At 35.3% G+C, this 20,999-nt stretch overlaps 2 protein-coding genes across 2 annotated transcripts in view; one reads left to right on the top strand and one right to left on the bottom strand.

Moving 5' to 3' along the window:
* Window positions 1–10,718, bottom strand: part of LOC110374331 (LINE-1 retrotransposable element ORF2 protein) — a 36,952-nt gene extending 26,234 nt beyond the window's left edge. Inside the window, exons 1-2 of the mRNA XM_064036106.1 lie at window positions 10,256–10,718; window positions 8,180–10,164 (exon numbers count right to left, since the gene is read on the bottom strand). Coding sequence (XP_063892176.1) covers window positions 8,180–10,164; window positions 10,256–10,718 — 2,448 coding nt within the window. The remainder of the gene's footprint in view (window positions 1–8,179; window positions 10,165–10,255) is intronic.
* LOC110369769 (uncharacterized) overlaps window positions 1–20,999 on the top strand; it is a 52,897-nt gene that overhangs the window by 8,535 nt on the left and 23,363 nt on the right. The window lies entirely within an intron of this gene.

The following is a 20,999-nucleotide window of genomic DNA, read 5'->3' as shown; positions in this document are numbered from 1 at the left end:
CCGAATGCAGCTGTACCAGTGCTTTACAAAGAGTGACTGTCTATTTGCCCTCTTTAACCCATCTACCCAGAAACCCTAACATCCCTCAGTAAGACTGCCTGTCAGACATACTGGCTTCGGACTACACACTATGACCACATACTATTACGCCGACAAATAGAAAATTAAACTGTGTAACAAAAGCGAACTGTCTCTTAGAAAGTCTTAAATTGGCAATTTTTAACTTTACCGCCCTGTAAATAAAGTTCAAAATACCAAACCAGTTTCATAGTGTGGACATGAAAATTGATGAAAATTTTAACTAAGGCTGAAAGTAAATATTTCCTCGTAGTAGCCGATTGTTGAACAAATATTCAGAGTGTGCGGAACAAACAATCAGCTGCATCAAAATTGAAGGCATTATTTAGCTTCTGCTTTATTTCGTTCCTGTGTTTAAATTAAATTTTTACTTTCACTTTAATTTTATGATAGTTTGATACTTTATTTTTGTTGTAACTTTTGGTTATTATATTGGTATTAAATGGAAAGTTTATGATACAGTTTTTTCTTCTTTAATTACCGGTATTATAAATGTTTCAGACTTCGTATTCCAACTTAGTGAAACATCTCTACCTATCTGGAATTCTACAGTGCTGAAATGCCGACTATCCAATTGCATTAACAAATTCACGCCAGGGAGCAACAACCAGTGTGTAAATAGTTTTTGGTTCAAAATCTGTTGTTTTTTACTTATTATAGGTAGAAAATTTTATTAAGAATAGTACCTATGTTTAGAGCTTACAAAAATACAAATATCTAAGTACTTTACAGCTTCTTCTATCTCTTATTCTTCTATCTTTTGAAGCACTTTCAAGTAGTGGGAGGCTCGCCAAAAACACGAGCCCATACGTGACACCCGTAAGGGTCGTGCAAAAATAACATAAAGCAATATCATAACTGTAACTCCCATCGTTGTAAAACTATCATAGTTTTCCGAAACTCTCGAATGGTTCACACTTCAGTTAGATAGTTCGTCCAATTTTTGCATCTACCCGCAGCCGAAACGCAGCAAAAAATTCCGAAAAACGTTCCGTGGATGCAATCGAATTCAATTTGCAGGAGCTCCCATTGTGGTATAGTCCTACTTTATTTTTAGGACTGAATTTCTTTATTTTTTGGTCCTGTCCTTTTCCGACCCTAAAGTTTTCAGTGTACGGTGTACCAGGTTCTGACCGCAGGATTCTGATCAGAATCTTTACCTAATGGGAATCCAAGGAATAAAAAGCGAAATTAGTTTCTATTAATTATTTTTATTACAATATAAAAATGAAAAAAAAAGTTATTAGAAAACTAGAGTGAATAACTTACTTCTAGGCAATCATGTTCAATTTTCTACCAGATCCTAGCTTATCATCAGGTGAGACAGTGTTTAAGCACATATCATTCATCAAAAAGCGTAGGTATAAAATTATTTCTACGAAACTATGTCCCAACAAAGCCCCAAACTCTCTCAATCCCGACACTAAAACAACACAAAGTACCTTTTAACAAAGTCTTTATACCAAAAAAAGGAGAATTCAATTAACCACCCTTACCCAGCAGGGTAACGGCCCAATTTAACGCATTATTATAATAATATGTACTCAATTTGATCGACTGTATTGTTCTAAATGACAGAGTAAGGAAAAATGAGCGGAGGCGCCACAATGCAGGTAGGTCAAGTGCCTTCTTCTGGGTCAAATTGTTACGGTGGGAATGGCCAAACGATTTGTTTAGAGGTTTTCGGGTTCTTTGAGACATCTGTCAACGATTTTTGGTATTACGAAAAATGATAGGGTCCGAAGAAGGCATATAAGGGCGAAAACAGTAACGTTCCTCGTCCCCTGTATTTTGGGGAGATTCTTTCTTAGGTGATTTTCCGTAATGGCACCTCCGCTAGTCATTTTGTTCTCCATGTTCTAAATGAACCTTCAGGACATTTATTGGGAAAAATGGGGAAGAAAACTGTTATTGTTTTTTCAGTTGATAGGGAAACGACTTTCAATTGTTTTGTGGTAAGAACCTCTTGTAAAGGGCATTGGACGTTATTAAAGCAATTTGGAATTATTGGGAGCTTGTTAAGAATGTGTTTTTTTTTCTTCTCTAATTCTTATTGTTCTTTTGTCACATAGCCGGTTTGCGAGTTCAAAGTGCATTTGCACCTATTTATAATCAGTTCAGTTATTTTGTGAGTGTGATTGCCTACTTCAAATATGTTTGTGCTACATAAACCCTTATTATTAAAAATTAAAACTCTACATACAACTTTGCACGAAAAAACATTGAATGATAAACAAAACTTTTCTACTATCATCGAAAGAAATAGCGAAGCAATATACGTATTTAATATAAAAAAAGTTACACAAATAGGTTTTTGGTTTATTTATATCAACTATACAGATCTTTGACCTAAGCTAAGGTCTGAACCTAATGGTGTAGATATCGGAAAAGAAGAAAACACAAAATAATTACGTTTTCGTTTTCGCATCATTCAACCGCAAAATTCCTCACATTTCATAAATAAACCATTAGGCATTGATGTTAGGAATATCTAACAGAAAAGGAATTATATTCGATACAAAAATGTATTATTATGTAGGCCACTGAAGATAATGTAACCTTTGGTTTTTGTGTTCCAAAAAAGATATATAAAAAATATATTTCTGATTACGTACGTACTTTTCCATTATCAGCTTTTTTATAACTGAAAACCAAAAGCTTAGAAATTTTACTAAATATGGAAAATAACATCGGGACCTCTTAGGTGTTTTGGACCTGGATAATATATACTGATATTATTAAGTTTGAACATGCGAACTGATGGACCGATTTGCACAAATTTCGTTTCAGCGTTAGATAACCCATTTACTGAGGAAGGCTAATAGAGCATTTTTTATCTGTATCTAGATATACGCATATAGAAATTACGACTATTGATGGTTCATTGACGTGGGCGAAATCATTGGTTAAAGTTAATATTTATAACTGTTGCAAAGAAAACTCTTCAAAACAACCGAGAAAAGTATTATTATGTCATTCAACCTCCTATTATCCTGCCCACATAGTAACAATATTGGTGGTAGTTTTATTACTTATCCTGTTTATAAAACATCTTTTGTTGATTATAATGTTACTTAACTAGTAACGTTCTGTGGTTTCATACACCCACGGTTTCAACCCACTATGTCATAACATCGGTCCACGCGACTTACTTTTTCTTTTGTTTTTTTTTTTCTCGCTGTTTCCTGGTGTCATTTCTCAGGCTAATAGATTGTTGGTGTTGGTGTTCTAAATGTTATTTAAATCGGTTCAGTTGTTTTGACTTGAAAGCGTGACAGACATACATATACACTTTCTATAGTTAATTGTAATATAATTTTCTTTTTTGTTGCTGGCGAGTTTGTTCCACTACTTCTGCTTCCTAGCAAAAACACATAGGAAGTGGTGAAGGGTGGTCAGTTTTGAGGGCTGTCTTTTGTAAACTTGACTTTCAAAAAGTGCTCATTTTCTACCTACTGCCTACGTTGACTAAATGACTTTTTATTTTTAAGTAAGGGTGGTTTTGACGACAAAATGGTTGTTATAAAACTCAACTTCATTATTCGTTGTCTTGTTATAAACTTATTCAGTAGATTACTAAGTACTTAACATTGTTAAAGTTTATATTGTCGGCCTCAATATTCGCAACAGTTATTTACTCGTTAATAGTACATAAGTTGTGAATTGTTTATTTATTTTGTTAGAAGTTTGAACGGATCCACCTGAACAGGGGAAAACTTTGTTGAACAAGTCTGAAAATTAACAGTAAAAGATGGAGTTTTATTAGTGTTATAGTAGGATATTTTGTCTTACCTAATAATTAAATAAGTAGGCATCATTTTAATAACTACGTAAGTTTTTTACATAAAAAACCTTCCGTCGTACCACAAAAACTTTTAAACGTCTGTTTAACACTTTTCTCAAAAAATGACAGATTACGACGTTGAAATAAGGTCCATTTTGCAGCCACACTTTTTTTAGACACACGTGTTCGACACATGTTTAAGTTTTTGTAGTAAGACCACTTATTTTTACGTCGGTTTTGTTTAGGTTTTTAATCATTATTTAAATATTAGGTATTATGGTGATTATCTTAATTATGTCATTCTTCCTTTTCAGTTACATTGACCTCGTCAATAATTTAGTTGTGTTCACTCTCTGTAACATTAAATCTTATCATCTTAAAAAGGTGAGAAAACAGTTAAACGGCCATCTTTCTCATCGAACAGAATAAAAATATTTAAAAACAACAGACAGAACTATAAAACTTCTGGAACCGGTTGCCAAGTGGCACAATCCAGTTATAATTTATGGTCGGTGTCGGCCATGCTTTGTGCCAGATGCTGGCTGTCGTCAAAGGTATCTTGTAAAGGATGATTCTTTGCGAACTCCTGAAGTATTTTGACGTGATAAAGCATCGTTTGTAGGAATCGAGTACTGTTGTTGACGTTTAAGGCATTTGAATAGCGAGCCACAATGGCTTTGTAGTTAGGGATATTTAATCCTTAGTCGTAAATGCGAAAGTAACTTTGTACGAACATTCTAGAGTCTGAGAAAAGACTTAAGTACTCTCATCCGTGTTTGGGAAATAGTTCCTTCAAAACACGGTCGGAACTGCGGAGAAAAGCTGGTATATAACTGGCATATAGATGTCCTCAGACATATTTACTTTAGGGTACAAATTCAAGAAGACATGAATCAGAATTTAACATTACTAATAGAATTTGAAGTATCTGAAGCATACCCAGACGACCCAATAGGACAAAATAAAGCACAGAACATCAAATACTCAGAATTTATGTAAGAAAAATCTGTGTGTAGTCCAAAACTAGGGCACATCCGGGGTTCGTCAGCTTACTTCTATTCTACTTAGATTTCAGGCTTAGAATTTCTCCCTAACTAGTAAGTCATTTTTCCTCTCTATATTTTCAGCGTGTGACCCGAAATAAATGGAGTACAACCCAAAATACACGAAATCCGACCATTCTGCTATGAAAGGAAAAAAGAGGAATCGGATTAATGTGGATTAAAACGAGTGTAAGTTGAACTCAACTTAACGTAGTACCTATAAAAATATGTAGATACCTATGACATGTAATCCTTTAAAGGTCTTTAACCTTTCTATATTTCGACTTTCGATATTTCGTCTTTTCATATATATAGCTTTTAAATAAAAGCTATATACATACATATATAGACTAGTAGTGGATTTTTTTTTGTCCTTTGTACCCTTAAGGTCCGAAACTACAGCTGAGGGTTGTTCGAAAGCTGCGGGTTATACATAAAAGGCCTACGACGGAACACGACGGTTTTTAGTCTGTAAGAGTCTGACACTCCCTCGTCGCTGCTAACCCACAGCGGGAGGGTCATTTGATGATTTTTGACGTCGTTAAAAAAAGTTTCGAAACTACTGAACGGATTTCAACTTTCACTGTTGGATAGCTACACTATTCTCAAGTAATATTTGCTATATTTGATCCGACTAAGGGCACAATGAATCGATGGTTGTTGTTTTTTTTTAAAGAAAGTGTTGTTTCTCTCAACATTTTCAGTTGGTCTGATACTAATACTATCTCATACATATCTCTCGACTAAATACCTTCTAATTGTAATGTGCGTACTACCATTCATCTTCATACTGATTTATGAGCCCAAACAAACCATCGGCCGACTAAAAGTCTGCAGTGCGCTCTAAAGCTATTAAAATGATAATAATATAAAAAGGGTAATTTTGAGTCAGCTTCTAATAGTTTTCAGATTTCATTCAGGATCGCTGAGTTAGAAACAGATTCTTTGAGCATTTTCAATAAGTGTGGAATTTCAATTCTTGAAGAATTCTAAAGATCTATTCATAATTCTTTGTCTAGATAAGATTTTGATGTTTAAGCTTTTAAAAGCTTATTTAAATGGCAGTGTCTTTAGATTTCAATTTTCTGAGAGTTTTGGAGCGATAAGTATGATTGATGCATTCTATTTAAGCGCTTGGAAAACTTATAGTGGATATAATGTTAATTTACCCATTTTATTTACGCTTTGTGTATATTTATTTTCTTTTACTTGAATATATTTTCTTTAATAAGTAATGTTACAGTGTTAATTTTACAGTACATACTTATAAAAATATGAACTTTGTAGTAAACATATTAGTAGCAAATAGTGCACCTGGTTTAAATTAATTAACAAAAAATATATTCAATAACGATTAACCGATATTCAATGTATTTGGCATTTTTTTTTATCATTTTTATCCCCGTAGTTGATATACCTACATGAATACGCAACTTACATTTTTTATAACTAGCAAATATTGCTCTCCATTTCATACAATATTCGGGAGCCGGGTTCGCAACTCGAGCTAACAATTCAAGTGACATCGTAAATTCTACATCAACGAGCACAAAGACGTACAAATATTTACGGAACACTGCGACATGAAACCACATGTCATTTATTAGTCACAACGCGGCATAGAGCCATGGAGAACAAAATGAAAAGCAGAGGTGCCATGACGGAAAATCTCTTAAGAAAGTAGCGCGCCAATGTGCTAATATCGGGGGCGAAGCACGTTACTGTCTTCGCCCTTAAGCCTTAGCCTTCTTTGGACTCGATAAGATTTCGTAATACCAAAAATCGTTGAAAGATTTAAAGATAAAGATAATAGTCTTTTATTCAAAGTAGGCTAAAAATCAGCACAGAAAGACAGCCCCCTAAACACCGGCCCTATACCAATCTCTATGTGTTTTTGCTGGGAAGAAGTGGTGGAATTAACTCCCTAGCAACACAATTCTGTCTGCATCAACCTGATTTTTTTGAAACCCGAACGCCTCGTTAGATAACTCATAACTTATCGTGTTTGTCATGCCCACCGTACGTATCTGAGTTAGAAGAAGGCCTGACCTACCTGCATTATGACATCTCTCATCTTTTCTTACTCCGTGGAGCCGCGTGAAACGGTTTGGAGCGTATTTGGAGCAGCGTGGAGCGAAACGTTGCGGACACGCGCGTCACGTCACCCGAATAACGCTGTCACGCTGCCTGATGCAAAACGTGTTTATTTTGAACCAGATGCGCCGTAATTGTAATAGTCACTTAATACTGTTCCTGTGTTGAACTGGGCTTGAATATGGCTAGAAAATTTTTGTTAATAACTTATTTGACGAGCCGGATGAATCTTGTGAGCTTTATTTCAGCTACTTTATCAGCAGTTAAGACTTTGTTTATATAATATTTAGTTCTGTTGATAATATAGTGATAATGTGCATTAAAAGTTTATTTCACAAAATTAAATCAATAAAAAGTTTTTTGTCGCTTTATTACGCTTTGACGCATACAACGTGATTCCTAAATAAAATTGTACTTATTTGTAGTTATACATATACGGTACATATTGAACTTAAAAGGTTTACAAATAGTAAATTAGGTCCGTATTATTGAAGTAAATTCGATTCCCAACAAAGTAAACAAAGTGAATTTATACTAAAATTATAACTTCTTCCTGATTATTAATTTCCATTATTACTTAATAGAAATTGGGAGCCCTTCAGAATAATATTAGCCTTAATTGTCTCTGTAATTGAATCCTTAATTTTAATGAATTTTAATTTTGTTGAGCTGACCTTTTGTTATTGACAGCTTATTTACATAAATTATGTCATTTTTTTAAACTTTTTTACCAAGAAAATAATAACAATGTTTATACCTACTTATTTCACTGAGCAACAAAAGCCACCATTAATATGATTGTCAATTGTTTGCTTTACATATCGTCCCTAGGAAAATCCGCTAGTATGAAAACGCTGTAAATCTAAAATAATTGTATTTCAGTCTTAATTTTTCTCATTAGCGTACGAACATTAAATCTAAACAAAGACGTTGAAGTTAAAATAGGTTACGTTCAAACAACGTTACAATTATAAGTTTACACTGACTTCACCTTTGTCTCGGCACTGTTTACATTTACATTATAGAAAATGTTTATAATAATAAGCCCTTTTATTCTGTACTGCGTGCACGTAGATAGTATTATGGTGTAAAAGTTTCTTTATAAAATGTCCCGCAGTTCAGTGTGCCTGTTGGCATAGGCCTCCTCTAACATTTTCCACTGTGTTCTGTCTCGAGCTACCCTTCTCCAGTGGTGTCCAGCCGTGAATTTGAGGTCATCTTCCCATCTCATCTGTTGGCGTCCTCTATTTCTCTTTCCGTCCCTGGGATACCAGTCTGAGACGATTGTGCTCCATTTGTTGTGTGGATCGCGAATCATGTGGCCGGTCCACCTCCACTTCTGTTGGTCTATTCGAGTAAGTATGTCTACTACATTGGTTCTTTCTCGTATCACGCTACTTCTTACTCTGTCCTGTATCCTGTTCCCTGTCATACTCCTCTCCATTGCTCTTTGGCAGCGTTGTAGTTTTTGCCTGTGGAGCTTGGTGAGTGACCAGGTTTCACACCCATAGGTGATGACTGGAAGGATGCATGTGTCGAAGACTTTTCTTTTGGTTGACATACTTATCTCCTTGGATTTAACAATCTCTTTCAGTGCCCAGAACTTTTTCCATCCGTTTGCGACTCTTCTGTTGATTTCCTTGGTTGTTTGGTCCTTATGGGAGATTATCTGACCTAAGTAGATGTATTCTTGTACATATTCTAGTGGTTGGTCGTCGATTTTTATTTCTATTGGTTTTGAATTTGTGATAAGTTTGGTTTTGTTTTTGTTCATTGTTAAGCCTACTTTGACACTTTCCTCATTAAGTGAATTTATCATTTCTTCTAAGTGTGCAGGGTTTTCTTCGAACAGGGCTATGTCGTCCGCAAATCTTAGGTGGTTCAATTTTGTCCCTAGAATGTTGAGCCCGAATCCGTTCCAGTCTAATTTACGGAAGATACCTTCGAGAACAGCCGAGAACAATTTCGGTGATAGGGGATCCCCTTGTCTTGCTCCCCTCTTAATACTGAACTTCTCTCTCAAGGTTTCCAGTTGTATCTTAGCTTCACAGTTTAGGTAGATGTTCTTAATAATATTAATGTATTTTGTAGGAATTCCTTGTTGTTCTAGGTTTTTCCATATTGCCTTGTGGCTAATGCTGTCAAAAGCTTTGGAGTAATCGATGAATGCCATGTATATATTCTTGTTATATTCCCTGTATTTTTCTATTATTTGCTTCACAGTGTGGATGTGGTCTAGAGTTGAAAATTTTTGTCTGAAGCCAGCTTGTTCTCGTGGTTGGTTTTCATCAAGTCTCTTGCTTATTCTTTCCAGGATCACTTTGGAGAATACCTTATAGATATTCGACATCAGGCTTATTGGTCTATAGTTATTAATGTCTTCTTTTTGACCTTTCTTATATATGAGTATGATGTGTGATGTTGTCCATTGTTTGGGGATGATATCAGTCTCCATTATGTCGTTAAATATTGCTGTTAATATGGGTATTAGTTCTTCGAGAGTGCCTTTAAGAAGCTCGTTTGTGATTTTATCTGGTCCTGGAGCTGTGGCCATCTTCTGGCTAAGTATAGCTTTTTCTACTTCATTTGGTAAGATCTTTGGTTCTGGTTCTATTGGGTCTTGGTTCTTGGTGAGAGTGTTAGTCTGTTCTTGTTTTTCCCCTGAGCTCGAGTATAGGTCCTTGTAAAAAATAGTGGCCATTTTATTTACGCTGTTTCTATTACTAGAGGTAATCCCTTCGTTTTTGAGTTTAGGTATCCATTCTTTGTCAATTTCTCTCAATTCCTTTAATGCTTTCTTTACTCCTCCTGTTCTTTTTATATGATTTTCTAGCGTTTGCTGCCTCTTGTTCTTCCTATCTTTCCTGATGTTCTCTTTGATTTTCTTGCTTAGTTCCGTTACTAGCTTGATATTTTCTTTCTTTGGGTGCTTTGAAAGCAAGTTTTTCCTTTCTTCTATTAGTTTAAGGGTAGTGTCAGTTAGCTTGTATTTGTTTTCTCTCGAGAAATCTACTTTGGCATGTTGTGTAATTAGTTTCTCTAGTTTCCCATACTTAACAAGGACATCTGTGTTTCTGTTTTCTGTTATTTCTTTTCTGATTTTGCATAGGGAATCTGCTATTTTCTCTAAAGTTTTGCTACTATGCTGTTCGGCGTTGAGCATACCTATATGTTTTCTAGATTTTCTTGGCGATTCTGTACTTAGTGAGCTTCTGACCATGCGGTGATTCGTGTTAAAATTGAATTTTGTGATTACCTTGAAATGTGTCCGTGAAAGCCTTTGGATAGCTGGTTGCTACGAAGTCGATCTCGTTTTTGTAGCTGCCGTCAGGGGATATCCAGGTCCACTTGTTCTTTTTATTCTTCTTGAAAAGACTGTTCAGTATCTTCAGGTTATTTTCTAATAAGAATTCGACCAGTAATTCACCATTTGGGCTTTTTCTTCCTTGTCCAAAGTTTCCCAAGACATGTTCATCCTTACTTTGCTTTTCTCCTATTTGGGCATTGAAGTCGCCCATTAGTATTATGTGGTTGTGTGAGAATTTTGTTACTGTTAGTGTTAGCTCGTCATAGAAGGCTTTAGTTTCATTTTCTGCTGCTTGTTCTGTCGGGGCGTATACTTGGATTATTGACCACATTTTTTGATATCCCGGTATGTTGATGTTGAGAACGGCTATTCGGTCGGAAATTCCAATCAATTCTTGGATTTCTTGCTTCATTGTTTTCTTTATTAGAAAACCGACCCCCCTATGGCCGGCTATTTCACCTTTATGGAATAGTATGTAATTCGCTCGTTCCTCAATTTTTTCCCCTAGTCTTCGCATCTCGCTAATACCCAAGATATCCCAGTTTATGTCTTCTAAGGCTTTCTCTAATTCATGTAGGCTTTCTTCCAATCTGAGGGTTCTCGTATTCAAGGTTGCTATTTTGAGTGTTTTGGTACGTTTTTTTGTTAGAGGGTGTTGGTCTAGCTCTCCCGCGGGGACCGGCCGTGGTGGGAGGCGATTTTTAGGTTTGTTTGGTTCATGATTATATGTTCGTGCGGTTATTATTTGTTTTGTTGTTCCGGATCTAGTTGTTATTGATTTTGTTTGTGTTTTCGTTAGTTTTTTGAATTTTCTGAGTTCGATGTGGAGTTAGTTCTATCTCGTCCCATATATTGTAGAATACTTGGTTTTAATATTTCTTGATGGTCGTTTTTGTTTACTTTATTTGTTTGGTTTTTGGAATTATTGGTAGTATTTGGCTTTTTCACTGATGGCAAGTTGGGCGATATTGTCTTGTCTCTCTTTCTTTTTTCTCGTTGGTTGTCCTGTTTTTTAATTACAAGTCGATCACCTCTCAGGAAAGCTATGTTCCCCTTTTTGCGTTCTTCGTCAACTTTTAGCTGTAGTTGTTTCCGAGCTTCAAGGATCTCTCTGGAAAAGTCTTCTTTGACATAGACTCCCGCTGGTAGATTCGATTTTGCTTTTAGTATGAGATGTTTTTTCCATACAGTAGAAATAGTGGCAATAACGGGGCGATTTTTGCCAGTTTGAGCCCCAATTCTCCGGATATTATTTATTTCATGGCTTTCTATATGTATGCCTGCATCCTCTATGGTATCTTTTATGTGGTCTACAAGTTCAGCTTCCCTTTTTTCGATTTCTTCTACGCCGAAGAAAATCAAGTTATTTTTCCGCTTATCATTTTCCAAATTGGTGATTTTTTGCTCTAGTTTTTCTACTTTATCCTTCAGATTTTGGTTTTCTACCATGAGTTGTTTAATTTTGTCATCTAATGCTTCCATTACGTTAGCAGTAACTGCAGTTGTTATCGTGTTAGTTTGTTGGTTGAGCTTTTCCTCTAACTTCTCATCGAGTTTCGAAAGAAACAATTCCATTTGTTGGTTCATTTTTTGGATTTGCTGTGGCAACACTTTTTCTCGTAGGGTAAAGTAGAATGTTATAGTGGCAACCCTGTTCGACTATCAAATAATTATTTTTGGTGGCAACACTGGCCGGATATGTCACTATGTTTGACGGCTGACAGATTGCTTCGCGGCGAACTTCACACTGCACTGATGAAATTTTTAGGTTATGTCGCAATTATTTCACTGCACTTTTCTCGTGTTTTCGGCAATCTAACAAGAAATGTCACTATAATGGCTTCTGCTACTAATCCACTTTGCGTATTTCGTAAATAGTTCGGGTATTTTTGGTTATTTCACTCGTTACTAATTAATATATCCGGAGCACTTTAACATACGTGTTGACTGTTTTGACACCGGAACCGAAAAAAAAAAGAAAATGTTTACACTACATTAAATAAACTCACACGATAGTAAATTCAAAAGCTCGGCTGATTTCGAGATAATATTTAGGTTACTTAGATAGTTAAATTACATAAGGTTTTATCTAGATGTTTCATATAATAGACACTTGAGACACATTTAAAACCGCGAGGTATATCATGTTAACATCAGCTGTCTAGCTTTTCCCAAACATGTTGGGTTTGGCATCCAGTCTAACCAGATGGAGCTGATTACCAGTGTTTTACATGGAACGACTGCCTATCCTACCACCTTACCCTGATGCCTGGACAACCCAATATCTTGTAAAACTGGATAATGGACTGCCAAAGCTGTTCAAATGACAGCCTACCAGTTTACGTAGTGCGCAGTAATAACTTAAATTATGATCTGTGAACTAAGTAACTTCTGGAAGTACTGCAAACTGTTTAATTATGTTAACCAACGTAGTTGCATAAACAACTTCTTTTAACAGCTTGCGTAGAACTAACTGTCTAAGCTAGAGTAATTAGTGCACATGTGTGATAGTCACACCAGTTGTCAACTACTCCTTCGCCGCAAAAAAGTTGTCTAATATATCTGATGTCTAAATTACATTTCGGTCTAAATATATAAATAAGATATTTTATCTTCTAAACGGATAAGAACTGAAGCATACTCAAACTGTTAAAGAGCCGTCTTAGCTTGAAGGTAATCATCCCATCAAAGGTATTTGACAAAATTAGTCCTTAAAATGCCAAAAAAATATTTGTGCTTTCTTTCAGTATTTCAATCCATTTTCCCTCTAATCAAATTACTAAAAATTACCACAAGTAATTTGACAACACACAAACAATTCACTAACATACTATAATATGGTTTCCCACCAATTATGACTAAAACAACTAGGAACAGTAGCGGACGTGTTTTCAACTTATTTCTCTAACCACACTAAATTGCTGAGTGCTCGTAATAATAGCCTGAAATTGACAAAGGGTATTTTTAGTATATTATTATGTATTTTGTGTTAGTCGGTTTATTGGATTGGTGCTGTTAACGGTGGAAAATGGAACAATTTATTTTTGTTAATATTCAATTTCGCATATTATAGTCACTTAGTGGTAAAAGTAAGTTCTATATCACTTAAGCCTAACTATTTTCAACAGTTATTTAAACAAAACGGACGTTTATGTTGTCTATAAAAATTAAGAAAAATAAATTAGAGGTAGACGTTATAATTATTGAAAAATCATAGATATCTATAAATTAAAATTGCCAGTGTTCAGTTCAAAAAATGACCGTCACTACGAAGTGACGCAAAAGTTCTCAAAAAATTTTATATGTCGCATTTTCCAGCAAAACCAAAAAAAAACATTCGTAGTAGTGACGACTTGGAAGGGAAAAGGAAAATGTATCGGGTCCCAATTTTGGATACATCCGGACTCGATATATTTTTAACTCGCAGGCATATTTCCTTCCTTATGATATCGTCTGAGAATCGTTCTGAGTGCATAGAATATTACTTTCGCTACCAAGAATCAATCCTAAAATTAACGCAAACGACTACCTAGAACCGACTACAGAGTAAATTAATAAGCCATCTCATAAAGTATTCCATTTATTCATCCTTTGACAGCAATAAAATTGCAGCGAGAAACTACGCACTTTATTTACTTCAGAAGATATCCGTTTCAGTTTTACTGCAACGCCTGAAAGTTTCAAACTTTCGTCATTATGCTTATGAGTTTCTTGAGAAACAAAAAGTGGACACTGTTAAGTACTTGTTATTAAAACTGTTAAGATATTCATGACGTTTTAATTTATACTTTTGAAGAAATGAAATAAATCTTCTGTTAATGGCCCGGTGTCTTAAGTGCTTTAAGTATTAAGTCTTAGACTGAATAAACTAGATAGCAGGTATTTTGCACTTGTCTTGTTCTCAAATAATAATTGGTGATTTTAATATTGATTAATTTGGACGTACGCATTAGGTCAGGTTTTTTAGTGAATAAATTCGTAATCTATTAATTATTCTTATCCACTTAGCCCTTTCCCAAGGTCGTGAAATTATAATAAAAGTAACTATAAATGCACTTTAAAAAGCCAATAGATTTTGGCTTCTCAAAATTGGCATACATTGGTGAGTATGTAATGTGTACCTACTAACCAATGGAATGCGAGCATTGCCAGATACTTAATAGCGTTTCTATCTAACTTTTATGTAACCAATACATACATACAATGTAGGTAAACTTATACAATAACTAGCTTTTGCCCGCAACTTCGTTCGCGTGGAATAGTGACTACCAGCAGATTTTTAATTTGACCAATAGATGGCGCTATATGTCCGGAATATTTTTTTTTTTTAATAAAAACTATCCTATGTCCTTTCTCAAGTTCTAAACTATGTCTGTACCAAATTTCACACAAATCGGTTCAGTAGTTTAGGCGTGAAGAAAAGACAGACAGACAGACAGAAAGACAGACAGACAGAGTTACTTTCACATTTATAATATTAGTTAGGATAAAACGTTCTTACTTACTCAAGCAAAACACGGTCATTATTCAAATTTTATAACTAGGTATCCGAATGGTCTATTTCATGGGTTTAAATAGCCCTATTACACATGCTACGCTATAATTATAGTATGGGTGTGTATGTGGTTATGTACTTATACGAACCTGTGTGTGTGTATCTGTAATTATGTTTTAGGTCAAATTGTTACGCTGTTTTGAAACATTGACCTACTGAGTTGTGGGACAGAGACTTCAATTTTTAGATCATAAACCTAAATTTTCATTGATTAAATGTTTTTAGAACGATATTTTTTCATTTTCAAAAACCTTAACATATAATTTTCTCATGATATATTTCTTCATTGTGTATAATTTGCGAATCAAAAATCCATCGTGAATTGCGAAATATAAACATATACGAACAATAAAGTACCTAGCTACTACAGTAAAAATAAAAGAAAACAAAATGTATGTATATTATATTACCTACAGTCAAACTATTGTTAACCCTTTCAAATACTGGAAAGCTAAAAACAAAAGAAAATCAACGTTGCCGACTACTTACCTACTAAAACAAAAGAGTTTATGAGGCACTAAGCGCAATTGCTATTTTCACACTCGTTCTGTAATTTAGTATCTCTCTAACATTTTCAGTATTTTTGTATTTAAAAATAAAATACACTAATGAATTGCTGAGTTCGGAAAATAACAAAAAATTCTCTCATGAAGAAAACTGTTTATCTACGTTACTTGAATTAAAGCGAAAGCTAGGGATTTTAAAATCAAATATATTGTAGTCTGCTACAATCACAGAGAAAAACGTGTCAGCATTTTTGCTATTGCATTTTCCCAACTACGTTAGGGTCGACTTGCAGTCTAACTGGATACATCTGAGTACCGGTGTTCTAATAGGAGCGACTGCCTATCGGACCTCCTAAACCCTGTTACCCGAGCAACCCAATACCCCAGCCCTGGTTGTCAGATTTTCTAGCTTTTCTCTAGTATTCTATTACTTTAAAATGTCACAATATAAATAAGCCTACTTGTAGGAGGAGAATAGGTAATAATTATATTGACTCTAAACTTGACCTTACTTCTGACTTACAACAATAGTCGCGGGATGCATGTGACAAGTGAATGAACCAGTCGATCGCGCGCCATGGTGTGAGCGTTACATAGAGTGAATTGCTATTGATAGTCGATACCCTTTCATAAAAGCATTCATTGTGGGTATGGGCTTTTAGGGATTCTGTGAAATCCATTTTTGGATAGAACTTGCGGTTGCCCTGATATATGTATCTCTAAAACAACTGACGCCTTTTGTAAAGTGGAGCCTCAAATCCTACAATGCAATGGTTGCAATACTTAGGTTAACGATCGATTGTTTTCTACGACTCGACAATGCTTATTTTGCGAGTAAGACAAAATATTTTTTAAACATATTTCCATGAAAAATACAACAATGAATAATATTATAATCGTATTAAACATAACAAGAACAAATTGAACTGCAACCAACAACAGAAAGATTACGTCCAAATTCTTCAATTCAATCATGTCTTTTAAAAAGCTTTGTGTAAACGGCCCTTCGACAAAATTATTAGTCAAACAATAACAGAGGTACCTAAATAAATGAAACAGAAAAGTAATTTTCCTTTATACAGACGCTTTGTTTGAAGAAAAACATTTAGGACGAGACGTAACTTGTCAGAATTCGTTAATAAGGTCTGAATTAATGAATTTTGATGAACCAACGACCGGTAATATGTTTCAATGTATTTTTTCAGGTGTGAATTTCCCTTTGGGTCTGCGTAAACAGCTCTCGGAATTTGGGTTTTACGCGGTATCTGATAAATTTGATAAAATGAAGCTTGTTTTGAATGGGTTCGCTAAAGTATTACGTCATATGCTTTAAGGTAAATGTTTAACGTTTGGCTCATTACGAAGTTTGTAGAATAAATTATGTGTAACTCGATTTGACTATGTAAAAACAAATTCAATCTACTCGCTAGCAAACTATATGCTAGTAGTGGACTCACTATTTCTTAATGTATAAATATATAACTTTCCATGTATGTACGAGTACGCAAGGCAAAACTTAGAAAGAATAATGTCAGATGATTTTAAACAACAAAAAATACCGGGGGAGCTACATATATATCTAACCATATCAGCATGACCATAAAAATCAAAACTTACCTCCCCCTCTTCAAGGCAAACTTTCAGCGATTCAGTCACGCGCACATCCGTAGATTTTGCACAGAAGGGTTAAAAATCGCCACGTCCAATCTGCCCAGGATACTCGCAAAGTTTACGCTTCACTACGCAAGCACAAGTTGGTAACTATATCTACTCCTAGAAAGGTTTTCCGGCCCACTTTTCTGCAACGGAACTGGCCTTCTTGTACCTTTCCCGTCCTTAGGGCTCTTGCACCCTTTTCGCTCAACCAAGCGCATTATTCCACAGCTTTATCTTTTCTTTCGAACCATCTGTGACCGGCCTTATTAGTGGTGAGTTTCTATAACATATCTAGAAGATGGCTATCTGGAGTAGAGATTGATTTTTTTCATAAATTATGACGCAATCTTCGATCGTAAAATAACGCATAGATAGCTTATACAGGTACATAGTAAAAGAAGATAATTTCTGGTTTCTAGAGAGAATTTTCCTTTTAGTTTTAATAAAACGGGTATGTATTGTCTTTTTCATTAGTTTTTCAATTTTCTTAGAACTTTCGGATAGATTTCGTGGAATAGAAAATTAATTGTTACTAGGACTTTGTTTAGTTGATGAACTGTTCGCTTTTAAACACTTTCCTTATTACAATTACCGGGAATTACAATTTCAAGTTAACTAAACAATAAGTTTTCATCATCGCCAGCCTTTTTTAATATCCTTCTATAGTTCTTAGGCCTTTTCTTATACAGAGAAAGAATAAGCGATAAAACTTCAAAGGCCGGTTTCTTTAAGGTATTTTTCTTCATTTTTACTCAGTCTTCGTGACCAAGATAAACTATGGGTGGGTTGCACCATTTAACTACCTATAGGTGACCATTATAGTTTGGTAATCGTTGTGGTTACAAGATGTAACCCAACCTTACTCTATATTTTTATCGAAATAAAACAATCGAACAAAAACACCTACCTCCTCACCTCTTGTTTGCCTAACAAAATAAAATCTTTTCATTCCACCATTTTCATAGCACCATAGACAAAACTCTCTGTTTACATTGCCGACGCGCCGTCCATTGGGAATCGAGTTAAAAAGGTCGGAATGGCGGTATCTAACTTATCGACAAGTTAGACAGGCGTGAACAAGTTGAAACTCCGGTTATGTTATCTCTGGTTATCTCTTGTTTCCCTATGTAAGTTGTTTCGGAGATATGTCTGTGTGTGGGAGCCATTCATTCGTGAATGTTGACTTGTATATGTGAGGTATGTATGTATGTGTGTGTATCATGGAGAATAAAACTAGCGGAGGTGCTATAACGCAAAATCTCCTAACAAAGTAGCGCGCCAAAATGTGGGTGTGTGTGGAAGAGGAATGTTGCTATCTTGGCCATTATACGCCTTCTTTGGACCCAATCTTTTTTTGTAATACCAAATAACACTAACAACTGTCTCAAAGAGCCCGAACGCCTATTAGTTCACTCGTAACAGATCGTTTTGGTCATGCCCACCGCACGTATTTGACCTAGCATAAGGCGCCTGACCTACCTGCATTATGGCATCTCCGATCAGCTTTCCTTCCTCCGTGGTGACACGTGTCCGAATTAACATTATTACGTATTGTTTTGTGTGTGTGAGTGGTAGGTAATTTTGTTCATGTGTGTTGTTACGATTTAGTTTTTAGACTAAGATACATTTTGAGTCGCCCACGCTTGAAATTTGATCGAGTCGGACGAATGGTTTGGAAAAAACCTAGATTAATGGAGTGGCATTAGGTAGAAAAATTCTTACTATTTTTTGTAGAATTCTTTTTAGCGTTTCGTGGAAAACTTACGTGTAGGTTGATCTTTTTCTTTGCGGTACATTTTATGTTGGATATTGAGTTATCTCAAAGTAGTACAAGGACGGGAATTAATGTAGATATTCTTTTAGTATCTTTTTATTTAAGATTTCAGTAGTTTGTCTGCTTGGAATATATTTCGTCGAAATAGTGACACACGTAAATCTCAAGGGTAAAAAAACTATATTATTATTCAATAGATACTAGCTTTTGCCTACGGTTTCACAAAAAGTAGTGTTTTTTACAAAACGTTATACCTATTTGGAATATTTTGATAGAGGAATTTAACAGATAACCTGTTTTTCTATACTAATATTATAAAGAGGAAAACTTTGTTTGTTTGTTTGGTTGTAATGGATAAACTCAAAAACTACTGGACCGATTTTAAATATTCTTTCACCATTAGAAAGCTATATTATCTGCGAGTAACTTAGGCTATATTTTAACCCGGTGCCAGCAGTAGCTCCCACGGGACGCGGGTGAAACCGTGGGAAAACGGCTACTGTTTTTCAAAGTTCACGGAGACAATGAAGAAACGATGGGTAGATTGCGTGAAATACACTTGAGTTTCGAGTTATGGCTGGAAAGAACGTTACTTGTGAGATGACCTCCGACAAAGAAGTATGGAAGAAGACGTAGTGTGCCGACCTTATCAAAATTGGGATAAAATCAGGGTGATGATGGAAGCATCCACAATGAAATAGAATTAATAGAAAATGTAGTAGCTTTACCAAAATTCCTAAAACTCAAAACACCAACAAAATAAATAAACTCCCATGAATAGTCTCCGCAAGCAAGGAGTCTGGCAACGTCTGGTGAACATATAAAAAGCTTCAGAAACGACAAATGAATAAAATATGAGCCACCGTTTATAGCGGCCGGTCTTGCTAACAGGCCTTTGATTAGTATGAAGGAAGAAGGAAGCCGTTTCCATCAGCAATTTGTTAGAAACACAAATAAATAGGATAGTAATGATTTTTTGAAATTGTGCCAGAGTTCTGAGAACGATTTTTTATGTATATGTAACCTGTTTTTCTATGAAGTCTTTGATGAGTGAGGAAGTCAATTTTTCTGATCACATCTGATATTGGAGATACGGAAGTTTACCTAAACAAACTGTCTAATTACTATGTAGCTGTTTAAAGTACGAATAAATGGATCTCTACCTCACAAATAAATAACAACATTTGGTCGTACTTTCTCGCTTAAACTGTGTTTTGAACCGATTAAAATTAAAAGGTTCACAAATGTTTTATTTAGTCGAGTGCGGGAAATAGTTCCCTCAGTACGCGGTGAACGACTAGATAACCAAAAAATTAAGCGTACATATCATGATCTATATTTCAAATGCAAAAGCAAGTTGCGAAAATAAAGGTTTCACTGTAAAAAACTGGTATTCTTAAAAATGCTGTAGATTGGTATGATCCATTAAACCTAACTCAATGAAGGATCGCTCAGAACACAGGCAAAACCCAATGTCACATCCATCGTATAATATCACGAAACATGTACAATGAACGTCTTATTAAAGGCTGTCACGACTAACATGATAACGGGGAGACGTCGATAAATTGAAAACCAATCACCTGCCGGGTCGCAATCACTATTCAAATCAATAGCAGGGCTGACACTTGATTAACCTGTATCACATAGATTCTGTGATTAGTGATTGTACCTGCTAGTGAACGTTAAACTAGAAGCTATCATCACCATTATATGTGACGTCATGGCATGTCGTTTTTGACCCTAAAACGTCAAGGGTGTCAGAAAGTATGCGGACTCCCAAAATTTACCTTAATTGTCGAGTTAAGTAATAAACGATTCATTATTTACGGATGGTAGCTTTAAACCTCATAGTAAAACTGCCAAAGTTAGTATCAAAACTAAAGGAAACGGGTAAGTAACTTGTCTTATTTTTAAATGTGCGATGTAGGTATATAATTTTTATTCCTACGCTTTTAAATTGCTATTCAATAGTACATAACCCCGATAAACAAACTAAAATACAGGTGTAGGTGGCAATAAATACATCATATTACAAACTTATTTACTACGTAATTTGCTAGCATTCATTACCGTAACACCGCCATAACGCTCATAAACCATTCTCAGGTCCACCGGCCACCGAGGACAAAAAAAAAACAAAACACGACACAACCTAGGGCTACCACCCACTGCTAATTTAATCACAAAGCGTTAAGTCGC

The sequence above is a fragment of the Helicoverpa armigera genome, chromosome 9 (genome assembly GCF_030705265.1).
Source record: "Helicoverpa armigera isolate CAAS_96S chromosome 9, ASM3070526v1, whole genome shotgun sequence".
NCBI classification, from domain to species: domain Eukaryota; kingdom Metazoa; phylum Arthropoda; class Insecta; order Lepidoptera; family Noctuidae; genus Helicoverpa; species Helicoverpa armigera.
The sequence above is the reverse complement of the archived record's forward strand: the minus strand, read 5'-3'. Positions and strand labels throughout refer to the sequence as shown.